Below are 13,773 nucleotides of genomic sequence, written 5' to 3' on the forward strand. Positions count from 1 at the left end.
TCGTCTCAGCTATCCGCTTGAGGTTGTCTTCTAAAGAAGGTTCACTCATTATTGTAGTTCTTTCGTCTATAATTATACTATTCATCTCAGCTAACTTATGCGTCGACTCAGCTAACTTCCTGAGGGACTCTTCTAAAAGAGGAATAGGAACAGAGGGATCATAAAAAGGACTACGTTTCAATAGTTTGATTGTATCCTCTAGAGACGAAGAACTAGTACTATAATCTTCTTGCTCGTAAGACTGATGCATGTGTGGATAGTAATTGGGCTCACCAGGATATGATCCATATCCTTCCAAAGGATGGCGTTCCCAACCACTATTCCCAACATGGTCATAAAAAGGATGATGTTCATATTCAAATTCAGGTCGATAATCATTGTATTGGCTTCTATCATACCAGTTCGACATTCTTAATTGCAAGGGAATTCTACACAATCACAAACAAGGCTGACTCGACCAAATCAAACCTATAAAATCTAGCAAACAACAAGCATGATAGCTCCACTTAGATTGTTTCTAGACCAGCTTCTAATCCTTCGAAAGGGAATTCGTCACAATTTAAGCAAACCCCTATGGAATCAATCCGAGTCAAAGTAAGTTGAATTGAGGCGAGGGAAGCTCAGTGGAGCTTTGATACCCAAGGCCTCACCGCCATCACAAGGCGGCGCAGTCACGCATTCAACTCACAGAAACCATCATGTACTTCGAAGTATGCTAAAAGAGTAACCAATATTTTTCGAACGACTTTCCTACTAAGATCGTTACCCTATAGGTCTCGTTCTAGTCAAAATTTTAAGCTTAGGTTCGCGTTTGGTTTCGTTTTCTTAAAGCGGGCAAGAAGGAAACGGTGATGAAATCCGAGTCCTTATCTTAATTTGTCCAGGCCTTGCCCTTTACTAGGAAATTAAAACAACCGTATTCAAATCCTCAGCATATATTCACCTTAAGGCATACAATAAACCCGCTGACAGAGGATTCGCGGGTGTTTCGAAAGCTTACCTCCCGTACCAGACGGGAGCAGAACCGCTAAAGTCGACTCGGGCCATGACTCCTATGTCATGTGCGAACCCGAGGGGGCGAAACGATATTGTAATCGTCGTCCTTCCCTGCAAACAGTTGTATATTTAATGTACCCTTCCTTAGGGTTTAAAAAAAATAAAATAATTGTCCAAGTCCAAAGTCCAGATAAAGTGCAAAAGAAAAGAAATAAAAAATAATAATTACAAAAAATGGAAGGTCTCTAAAAAAAAATAAAAAAAAATAAATTCTCTCTCTTTTTTTTTTTAATTTTTTCTTTCGCTCTTTTTTTTTGCTTTGTCTTTTTCCTTCTCTTTTAGATTTAAGCTTTGATTCCAAGTCTTTAGTATCCAACTTCAAACCTAAAAATTCTACCTAAGCACAAATCCGCGTCGGCGGCGCCAAAATGATAATGATTTTTGAATGATGTTGTAGTAATGAGGTTCAAACTCCCGGATTTGTGAAGATTAAATTTAAAGATTTAATAAAATTATATACAAAAATATTAACAAAGTGGGCGAGAGGTATGAGAAAACAACCAAGACACTGATTCCACTATTACACATGAATTAATGATGGTAAATAATCCAAAACTCTAATTATCTTTTAAGTCCTTTATATCTTAACTCACTAATAATCAAGCAAATTCTCAAACATCAATTGTATCCCTTAAGCATAGATTATCTAAACAAAGCATAACCTATCTAATTGAATCACAACTGATTAGGAAAATTACGCAAACAATTTAAAACTATGCAAAAGTAGTGATTAAGCGAATTATAATTAAATATTAGAGAAAACAAAATAGTTACCAATTATTCATGCGTAAATAGCTTCCTCATTGCCTTGGTTGTGGGAGAATTATCCGCTCATCATGTTGGAAACACGCTCAAAAATCATTATTATTGCTCAAAGGGTGTTTACAAATGATGAAAAGGGAGAAATAATTCAAAACCGGGTTTGTAACAATTATATTTGTTACAAACCAGAGAACTACGACCCTCGGAAAATAAGACTGTCCGGCGACAGTAACAAATAAGACTGTCACTGTAACAAATAAGACTGTCGCTCGACAGTCGCTGAAACTGTAGCAAAATAAGACTGGCCAGTGTGGGTCTTATGTTCTTCGTGTTCTTCAGCAGCAGCAGAAAAATGACAGCTCTGTAACTTGATTTTTTCTTTTTCTCTGGCTCTGCTAATCCCCCCAAACTCTCGACACCCCTTCTATGATACCTTGTGAACATATTTATACGTGATTGCGACATTGAATCTGCTCCATTAACTCCATAATCTTCATTTACTCGGGATATTTTCTTTCTTTTTTTATCAATGATTTTGATTTTTACGCATCTTAAGCTGGATTAAATTCCTTATAAATCTTCTTCACGTTCCAAAGTGTTGATTAAGGCTTCCAAACACGTGCAATACACGTTTAGATTCACCACAACTCTTGTAAGCTCATGTTTTTCCTCCAACTACCTGTTTGGATTAAACCAAGTTATCTAGACAAATTTGATCGAAACAAACACCCATACTAGCTTTGTTAGGACATATCACAACTACCCATTAAGTTTCAGCCCTTTAGTCTACCCAGAACTCCTTCAAGAATCAATCGAAAGTTACACAGTTGAGAATAAAAGTTTCCCGCCAAAACGAATTTTTGAAATGTTGAAGATGGTGTCCCCCAACCAAACTGGGGGTGCGAATAACAGGTGCCCAACTGAGGTGCCCCTTATCCAAATTGAGGGTGCCTTTAGTACTTTTCTCCGGGAGTCCAAATAGCACTTTTTGAGCAACTTTTTCCACACAAGTGTATTTCTCCAAAAACACCTACAAACACACAAATCATCAAAATTATTACAAAAATCGAGCACTAACAATAGAGACATTGAGTACAATTTAGACACAAAAATGTGTCTATCAGATAGTCCACTCTTTCATACTAGAATTCGAGGCGACCAATAACGTCACCGAATATGAAGCTGTAATACATGCCTTGCGACTAATAGTGGAGTTGGGACTAGAAGAAGGAAGACTCACCAGCGACTCATAATTGATCATACGACAAATAACTGGGGAGTACCTAACTCACGACACGATACTCCATAAATATTTGAGGTTGGCAAGATTCTACATCGATCAGATCCCAACATTAAGTTCAGGCACATTTGCAGAAAAGATAATCGTCATGCCGATGCTTTGGCATACATCGAATCAATGACTACAGACCCGACTATTGAAGCTGTAAGGATCGGGAGAGTATTAGAACCTTCAATACCCGAAGAGAGAGAAGTAGAGGTACAACCAGTCACCACTGCGACAGATGAATATGAAGAAGGAGATTAAAGAAAACCTATTCATGAATTTCTTGAATCGGTAATATTACTACAAGGTCGACTTCAGATCAACAAGATTAAAAGCAAAGCAGCGGGCTATCAGCTCCGGGATGGCATATTTTACAAGCGATCATATTTGGGCCCACTCCTAAGATGCCTGAGCAAGGAGGAGGGACATTCGATCCTAAATGAGTTACATTATGGTGGGGCAGGAAATCATAGCTCGGGAAGAAGTTTATCGGCAAGAGCCAAGACGATGGGGTATTTTTGGCCCTACATGTATGAAGATGCGAAACATATGGCCAAAATATGTGATGAATGTCAAAAGTTTGGAAAAAAGATACATGCTCCGTCAATATCTTTGAACTCAGTAGCAAGTCCTTGGACCTTTGCTCAATGTGGCATAGACATCGTGGGGCCTTTTCATGTCGGGTTGGGGCAAAGAAAGTACTTAATAGTAGAAACCGACTACTTTACTATATGGGTCGAATCAGCGGCATTAAGACACATTCGGGATAGGGATGTGTTCAAATTTATTTGTGAGCATATTATATGTCGTTTCGGGATACAAGGAAAGAACATGGATATGTTGTTCAACACTTATAACATCAAGAAGAGTAAAGCTACACCATTTACCCACAGAGTAATGGGAAAGCCGAAATTACGAACAAAACAATAGAAGACAATCTGAAAAAGAAGTTGGACGGAAAGTGTGGAGAATGGTGCGAAGAGATACAGAATGTCCTATGGGCCTACAAGACAACCCGGATAAAAGCAACGGGCCTTTAACCCTTTATGCTCGTATATGGAACTGAGGCGATTCTTCCAACATAGGCAATGATACCCACAACAAGAACTGATGCATGGGGACGAAACATATCGGCAGACCTGATCCTAGCCAAGCTCGACGACATGGAGGAAACAAGAGAAATTACATTACAAAAAATGGAGAGCTACCAAAGGCGGTTGCAACGTGAGTACAACAAGAAGGTTAGGCTGAGGGAATTCCACCCGGGACAATTGGTCTTAAAGGAACTACCCAAGTACGAGCGAGATAAGAAGGGTGGAAAATTGGCAGCCAGATAGGGCGGACTATACACTATCGTGTCGAATGTGGGTGAATGAGCGTATAAGATACCAAAAAGAGCGACCGTGGGACGCACGACACTTGAATCTATACCATCCATGAGAGGTGAAAGCACAGTATGATACGATGTCATTCGAACTCTATACCTTCCATGAGAGATGGCCAAGAGAAATAACTTAAGCGACTAATGGTCATTCGAACTCGGGGCGATGGCAGTGTGCAAGTGCCGAGGAGACTTACACTCGACGGTATATTCGAACTCGGGGCAGTGGAAGTGTGCAAGTGCCGAGGTAGTCTAAGGGTTCTAGTGGTTGGAAACCAGTAACCAAAGGTTATCAAGACACGAGTCCTTGATAATCGAGCATCCTGCGAACATTTCCGAGGATCGCTCCCATCACAAGTGACCAGACTCACTTGATCCGGGATAGTAGATTGATGGCTAACCCAGGATGATAATGCCATAGAATTTAGGCCAGACCTAATACACTCTCATTGGGTCAAATCACCAATGATGAGATACCTCGATCGGGACATCGCATTGGGCCCGATGACCCTCCCTGTCGAGCGTGTTTGACAGATATGAAAATTTACACTAACTTTTTTTTAAGCATAAATTTACACTAACATATTTAATTACACTATGAAATGCAGGAAAATGAAATGCTAAGGGTTACGAACGACCAAGCATCAAATAAACAGTGTGAAATATTGTCAACGGTAACGAACCCCAGCAAGGAGGAACCAATTGGTGACGCAACACCCTATAAAATAAATCATCCAAATTTAAAGGTTTTCAAATAAAACAGAAGTTACAGTCCGAGAAAAAAGGGCATAATATTGACGCAGCACTACAAAAGGCACAAACTATTATTTGGGAGCACCCGAGCTCGACCTCGTACCCTTCTCGGCAATCTTGGCCTTCCTCATATTTATGAACTCCTTCACACCCTACTTGAACTTTTCGGCAAGCTCGCTCTCATGCCTCTTTTTTCGTCCTCGAGCTCAGTGGCATCCTCCTTCAACTTGGTATTCAGAAGAGTCTCATTCTGCTGCAGCTGGACAACATGATTCTCCAGAGTCCGAACTTTCCCTTGCTCAGCTGCACGAAACAAAAGAATCGCATGTTATCACCCGCGCAAATAGTAAAACGAAGTAACAAAAAAGCATAAAACATGCATAAAGACCTGAAAGTGTGGGTAAAACTAATTTCAGAGTTTCTTCAGACTTAGAAAGATTGATCTCAAGTTCACTCATTTTCAATACCAGCTCGTTATACTGCTTCTCATTGAATTCATTGGTGGGGAAATGTTTCTTATGCTCACTACATGAAGCTTGCTGACGATGGTGAGCAGCTTGAAGACCCAACAACTAGAGCTGAGTCCACTCTAAGTCTCGACTTGTCTGATCAAATGCACGAACCCTATCCCCTAGTTGTTGGACAGTAGTCTCAGCCTCATCTTTTAATTGGGAGAGACGTCGACGATCGGAGTGAAGGTCCCTATTCTGCAAATGAAGATAATTTCACTGACCCTCTAAATTTTCGGCTAGCACTAGTCTATCAGCAGCAACCCTCTGAAGTCTGGACAACTTGGCTCGGAGATTGTCTATTTCCTCGGGTACATACTCAAACCTCTGATACCGCAATAACTCGGCTCGGAGCCCATCGATCTCAATAGATTGGCGGTCTATTTTACCATCCTTGTTGTAAATTTTATGTTGAAACGTAGCAACATGGCCTTCTTCGGCATTCAATTTCATAGACAAACGACGATATTCGGAGGGGGAGTCCTTTTCTAAGATAGATATTTCGGCTATAAGACAACACTAAACTCAGGATATTGGCACTATCGTATCAATCAAAGAACGAAAGAATAGGATAACATAACTTTAGCTTCATTTAGCTGCCTCTCAAGCTCCCGAGCACTCTCTTGCTCCCCTTGCAGCTGGGTCATGTGACGCGACATCTCCTCATACTCCTTCTGACGAATTGCTGCCCCGATAAGCCTCTGATTCTCGGCCTGAAAACAAATCGGCTTAGATGACTAATAAGAGAAGAAGTAAAGCAATTATATGACCAAGGCAATGTAGCTTACCATAATGTTGATGGAATCCCTCATGGAAGGACCATACAGGGGCACGACCTTTAACATATCTGCAGCGGAAATAGAGATGAAGCTAGAAGACGCAATAGCGATCAAAGATCACAAGCAGCACCCGAGAATGTGAAGACAGAACCGCCGACCGTACCTTTGTTAGGGGCATTCCTCTCCACATTCTCCACTACCTCATCTCGGTAGGAAGTATGAATGTTTTCTTTAGGAGCAGGGATCTCGGGTTCTTTCCATTCCTCCCCTCCACCCAACCCTTCAACCTCAACGTCTGAACCAAAGAATTCATCGTTTTCACTATCATCATCCGACATCACTACAACCACATTAGTATGAGGAAGGACAGTTCCTTTGCCAGAGGAAGCCGTCTTAGACGACGGAGGCACATTTTTCCCTGGGGCAGTCTTATAACCCTTAGATCCTTTGCCACTACCCTCGGAATGATCACCTACAACGGCAGACGAGACGTCATAATTCTTCTTCTTGACCAACATTTTTGGTATTAATCGCGATAACGGAAGACGATCGTCTAAATCCTCACCAGCTTTCCCAATACAACCTTCCACATCATCGTCCCCAGTCTTGGAATTCTGTAAAAACAACATCGTCATACCCATTAAAGGCAACAAATAGGGGAAAGTACATTTACTGAGAATAGAGCAATATATTTGTTACCTTCACTCATCTTCCTCAGTCCTAATGCCAGAACTTCTCTTTCGTGTATTTTGAGTCTTAGGCTGAGTACTCTGAGTCTTGGGATGCAAAAACAAAGACCTCTGAAAATTGTTGTTACCCGAAGACGAAGACCCGAGGAAAGAAGACCCAATAAAGACATTGATACCTGATCGGCATTAACTATCCAGAACTGATAGGGCTCAGCAAGGAAATCGGGAGGAGGAAACTTGCCGCTTAAGATGGAACCACGGTCGGCAAGAGGGACTCGACCCCAAACAGAGTCGTTGGTGTGACGAGCATGCTTGTTGGTATTGTGACCACCCTCGGGATCTTCATACAACATCAACTTTTCAAAGTTATTGGTGGGAACCTTATTACGATAAGAACTTGCAGCAAAACCATCGAGATCACCAAGAGAGGCAGTTTCACTCCGATAATTTCCTGGGAAGCTGGCATAAGTATATTTGATTGCGTGAGAAGGATCATATGTCGACCAAGGGGTCTTGGAGTACTCACCCCTTCCCCGTCTTTTCCACTCGACCATAAGACGAAATGTGTTTCCATTTCATTGAGCCAAGGCCCGAAAAGGGTGAAGCTGAGACAGAACCTCATAGGAAAAGGGTCGGTTCGGGTCGTATAATGGAAGACGCAACCCGAGTTCGAGCTGGCCCTTAGTGATGAAAGTCGCCTCGGGAGAATGAGAAAATTCTCCAACATTCTCCTTCTTCAATAAGTCTTTCTGACCCGACACAAGCTGAATATCATAGTTGTGAAGGTTGTAATCATCCTTCAATTGATTATAAATTGAGCATCGGTAAGGTTCTTCTGGGATCTCTTCTCAACCCTACACGCAAAAGTGGAAGAATCATTAGAAAAAATCGAACCAAGAGCTCGATAATTGTGAAGTGAGGGACTATCAACGGAAAACAACGAATCTACATGAATACAATCTTCATCAAAAAATGTGTGACTTACGCACCTTTTTTCTGTCATAGAAGGAGATGAAGAGGCCATTAAAAATAGTGAGAATCGAAAATTGATAACGTTGAGGGTGATGAAGACGGCAAAGGACAAGGTCGGTAGCAACAACACAACAAAATCAGCGAAAGAACTAAAGTAATGATAGAGGACAAGAAGATTGAAAGAATAACAGAGAAGGAAAGAGATTTGCAGAGGCGGAGTTGCAGAGAATGTTGGTTCTTAAGTGAAGAGAGAAGGATAAAACGAAAGAATAAAAACCCAAGGGTTTATCACTCGCATTTATAACTCAGGCAGTTACAATCGGCGGAGGAGGTAACGGGTCATAAAGGGGGAGACAATGGGAGACAGATGAGCGGAATACACGACATGCTAAGAATCGTGGAAGACGAAGCAGTTTCTTCCCATCGTGCTGAGCACACGAACGGAATAAGGGGCATAAATGTAGTAGCAAATAACTTTCAAGCATACGTGGCATGATCTCGGATGAAAACCTACCAAGGACGGAGCAGGGTGAAGCACCCAACAATCCTCTATGACGCGGGCACAAGAAAAGAGACATCTACCAAGCGCATGTGGGGGAAGCACGTGTAAAATGGAAAGTCATATGTAATGGAGAGATGTTTATCGGAAATCAGGGCATTAAATACACTGACAAGGTAGGTAGGAAGGGCAGAGGAATCTAGTCAAAGTGGGGGCAAGAACTAAGGATAACTGATTCGAGTCGGGAATAACGGCGACGACGGGTCAAAGAATATGAGACCATTAATATCAGGAAAAAATATATCGGGAAGTACGCTCATCGGGGATTACTAACCCCTAGTTCTCATCAATCCTCATAACAAACATAAATTCGTTTTTCTTTAAACAGATAAGAACAATTTAAATAAAATGATCTTCCAGTAACATGACTATTTCCAACATTTCTGAGAACCCATTCAAACATTAATCATGATTTATCATTACAAACAGATTTGGGGAATAACCCCAACCTCTAGAACGAGAAACTCTAGTTCTAAAATTATGAATCCTAATTATCAATTTACACAATTCAAATTGATAAATCCTGAATTTTGTACAACATACAACCAACCCATGCTTTTAGTATCCCCTGGATTGAGAAGTTTAAATCATCATTTCCAAATAAAACCCAAAATAAGTATAAACCCTATTTTCCCTGTTTTTAACGAAATAAATTCAAGGAAAGAAGTACAAAAAGTACCTAATCAAACATGCATCTAGCGTGACATACAAATGCATCAATCGATATGAATCACCATGTCCAGTTGAGTAAATGAAATCGATTTCCCCCAATAGTTCACAAGATGAAGAGCATGAAGAAGAAATTCCCTAATTCCTTCTCAAGACCAGCCAACATCAACTACATCAACCACATCTGTGTCTCAATACACTGCAAATCTCACTTGTACATGATTCAATTGGTTTCTTTCAATTTTTCGGTAACAAAGAAAGAGGAGAGGAAAAGAACTATCTGAAAAGTATCGAACCCCCCTCTAGATAGAGAAATGGGTCTCCTGTTTAAATTGAGTTAGAAAAACAAAAGACTAAAATACCCAAACCATTTTTTGTCTAAAAACTTGTCAAGCATGCTCAATTCATTTATTTTCAAAGAAGCTACTAGTCATGCACACAAATATTACTATGGGATAACCAATTCAGTACACATATATCGGGTTTAGTTAAACCCGTGAAAAAGTTACGAACTGTTATATAGCCTATAAATACAGGCCTATTGTATTCAGAAAATAGAGGGATCTGTAAGTGAGTGAGAGGAGAGATAGAGTATTGTTGAGAGCATTCTTCCTTGTAAACTCGAGAAAAGTAATAAAATAATCCTTTCACCCCAGTGGACGTAGGAATTCATGCCGAACCATGTATATCTTGTGTTCTTATGAATCTCTTACTTGCTTGCATTACTACCATTCCATGTTGATTGTTGGATGTAGTTGTATAACTTTTTACATATACATTTATAAACCCTATACTTGTAGGAAAAGTAATCCTTGTTAAGGAATGTGTCTAGTCCTATTGATATGTATAAATAGCCATAGGTAGAACTTAGTAGAAACACACCAGAAGTTCTCTTCGTATCTTCTAAAGGCTTTATATATTGCTCCCTCCTATACGGTGATTGTGTTCTTGGAAATATTGGAGTACTATTTTAGCTGTCCAGACTTAACGCTTCCACAGGTTTTGGCGCAAAAAAACCTATTGAAAAGCTAAGATTTTGAATTTGAATTGTAATCTTGTCAAGCCCCTTTGCTTGGATATGCAATCCCTTCACCTTTCAATCCAAAGATCCTAAACACGTTTTCTTGCATATTGAAGAGGCTGGTGAAGTTATATTTCTCCCATTTTTTGTGCAATTCTATCACCAAATTACCCGTCAATGAAGGTATTAAAGCGACAAATAATACCAAGTTCCAAATCTGTTTAGCGAAATTGCATTATATGAAAATACGCCAACTTGCACTAGAACAAGCTCACAAAAAGTATACTTATTAAAAAATGGTTGCCCATTTGAGTCAGTGAGAGCTATATAATTCCTTTTAAAGAGACTATCAAGAGTAGGCAACCTATCATGATAAATTTGTCGCATGAAGAAAAAAAACGAACATATGAAGCCCATTTTAGACTCGATTTCTTTCATGGAAATTAAAGATGTGGAGATTGTTGAGTCCATGTTTAAGTTATAAGCGAACTTTACAAATCAATTCAACTTTCTCTTCCTACTGGTGGACAATAACATCTAAAATATACATCATACTCATATGTGTCCCATCCGCAATACCCAAATTTTAGAATTTTCCTTCACAGAATTGGTGCAAGCATTAACATCTCATGATTAGTCTTAGGATTTTTTTAGAAGTAGAGACTTCATAAAAGATTCGGGACATAAACTTTTATGGTTTATCTTCCAACAACATTCTAAAATTGCATGACAATTTTGCATTGAGTCTGTTTGAAAAATCATGACACATGGAAAATGTTCTTCTACGAACTTATCTTATGATAATTTTTAGGAATCAGATTATTTCTAACTAAATCAACAACTATATACGTTCTCTGATGATTTTTTCCCACACGACAATTTAGATATCTTCTAAGGAGGACAAATAAACGATTCTCCAAATACCTTTCATTTTCATCAAATCGTCCTCACAATCGTGTTCCTCCTAAAATCAGTAATGCCCATGATAATGATGATGAAGATATGTCTCAGTGTAGAGGTTAACCCATCCATGGTGATTAAATGCTCAATGAATTATACCAGTATAGAGGTTTTGGTCACATTGCGAATGAATGCCCTAATCTACGAAAATACAAGGAACTAGGGCTTACTTTTGGAGACTTAAAGAATTTTCTACTTCCCATCGACGGTTTTCTTTGATGTATAATTTTCAAGGGTTTTAGTTAACCCATGGTGATCTAAACACTTATATTGGTTACAAATTCCGTCGAATCATAAACATGTAGTTTTCTTATTTAGTCTCATAATTATCGTTGATGTTCAAGTATTAATTATCATCATGTATGATTGTTTTCTTGTTTGTTTACCATACTTGTTATATAATCATGAATGCATATGTAAAACTAGATTAGGGTTTTGGGATACAAAATCATTAATAACCTTGTAACGTCGTGCGATAACTGACACTAATTAAACCCTCGTATAGTTGCATGTAGAATCTTGACTCATGTTAAATGATTACTTGTGGTATATTTTATATTTATTATAATAATTATCCTAATTCACATATCCTAATATTCTTAGAGGATTAAATTTAATATCATGTTGCATTAGGTTGTTCTGGATAATAATTGTATCTACATCATTATGGTATACGAAGACACAAAGAATATATAAGAGAAGGCTCTCGATGAGGTACTCCAGGGCCTTTAATATTGTGGAATAAATTAGCGATTTTAAATGTTAATTAAAGTGCATGTTTTGTGATGGGAGATGAACTCTTAACCAGTATTCTTAACATACTGTTTACAACTTTACTTACTTTCACTTTTAATTTTTGTTTATTTTATTTCCGAACAACCAACCCCATGTTTACATAAGTTTCCAAATATAATTAAATGCAAATACATCTTTGCGGAACGATCCTAATTTACTCAATATTTTGTGAAGCATAAAAACCCCAATAATTTTTTGAAGTATAAGAAAATCTCCAATGTAAGGGGTAAAGGTCTTAAAATAACATGACATCTAAGATTTAAGACCTTAGAGCAGTTCGATGGGGTGGACAAATGAGCAGATTTACCCATTTCCACCCCACGGTAGGACTGCCAAACCAAGGAAATGGAGTGGCAAAGACTCAAATATAAGAGTTTTCCCATCCCGTCTCAAATTAAACCGACAGTCTTAACATGAGACAAATGACTCAATTTGAGGCGACCATATCTCATACGGTCGAGCCTCGGCTACATTGGAGACGACCCTCGTCTCAGACTGAGTCGGTTGGTGACTTCCAGCCGTTAACGGCTATGTTCATCCAATGGTCATTATCTATACTTATAAATTCGACCAAATTCAACTCCAAAATCACACTTTATACACCCAAAGTCCTTATATTTTCAACCCTCTAACCCTTAATCTCTAAATTTGTAAGTCAGTATAAAAAATAGAAAAAAAAGTTTCTTAAAAAATGGCTAGTTCATCACAAAACCAAAATACTCCAACAGAAAATCCTTCTCTGAAAACTCGCGGTCCGAAGTATAACCTGGATGAAGATAAGGCTATTTGTATAGGTTACATTTACTCTTGATTCTATTAATGGTGCTCAACAAAATCATCCTTTAGGGTTATTGAGGCGATGTTTTAGGGCTATCGAGTCGTTTTAATATAATCAACAAAAATGTCAGCAGTTGGGTTGCTTTGATGATGCAAATTTATCGTCAAACAAGGAGCGGTGAAACTTAAGTCGATTTGGTAATTCGTGTTTCAAATGGTTGAATTGATTTTAAAAACGTGTTATCTTTGTTATTCTAATTTAAAAATTATTCTAACTGCAACATAGAAGAACTCGAGAGGAATGACAAAGAAAAAACTCTTCAAGTTTCAAGCACGAAGCATGTTTCCGCATCCTCAAAAAGATGAACCGATATAATCCCAGTCTGTTGAATGGATATCAAGTACCAAAGGAATCAACTTAGGAGACTACAAATGTTTCTCAACAACCTGGGTTTCCTTATTCTTCTCCAGAAACAAACTCAAACCCTAATCCCAACATTGAAGGTTTCCCACATGGTAATTTTAATCTTAATGTTAATGGAAATTATGAAAATAAACCCAATGAAGTGGGTGTCAGAAAACCAAAAGAACCATAAAGGCGGCTCATGACGCTGAACAATCATCGAAGTCAAAATACAACCTTCAAGATTTTTTTGAGAATTTTTTTTTGATATTGTTAAAATAGTAGAGTGATCGCTGTCGTATGCGTCAAAAATAAATTACTTTCTCACTACTCGAAATATAAAATATAGCAAGGGCAAGAAAGGATCGTTCCCACAGAGAGGACTTAGGTTGTCAATATGTAT

General features: G+C 38.8%; 1 protein-coding gene across 3 annotated transcripts; it reads right to left on the reverse strand.

Annotated features, from left to right (window-relative positions):
* Positions 1-5,179: 5,179 nt before the first annotated feature.
* Positions 5,180-9,712, reverse strand: LOC113309089. Of its 3 annotated transcripts, XR_003340314.1 has the most exons (6): positions 9,425-9,712; positions 7,225-8,068; positions 6,689-7,139; positions 6,535-6,593; positions 5,626-6,459; positions 5,180-5,540 (listed from the first exon to the last, which is right to left on the reverse strand). XR_003340314.1 is itself a non-coding variant. In XM_026557517.1 (5 exons), exons 3-5 carry the CDS (start codon positions 7,041-7,043, stop codon positions 6,298-6,300), a joined length of 576 nt encoding a protein of 191 aa, XP_026413302.1. In that variant the 5' UTR covers positions 7,044-7,139; positions 7,225-8,068; positions 9,425-9,712; the 3' UTR covers positions 5,180-6,297. The 3 variants fall into 3 exon arrangements, 2 of the variants coding, with proteins under 2 accessions (XP_026413302.1, XP_026413303.1); XM_026557517.1 differs by having other exon boundaries at positions 5,180-6,459; XM_026557518.1 differs by lacking the exon at positions 9,425-9,712 and adding an exon at positions 8,204-8,921 and having other exon boundaries at positions 5,180-6,459.
* Between the last annotated feature and the right edge of the window lie 4,061 nt (positions 9,713-13,773).

Source organism: Papaver somniferum, chromosome 9 (assembly GCF_003573695.1).
Source record: "Papaver somniferum cultivar HN1 chromosome 9, ASM357369v1, whole genome shotgun sequence".
NCBI lineage: Eukaryota > Viridiplantae > Streptophyta > Magnoliopsida > Ranunculales > Papaveraceae > Papaver > Papaver somniferum.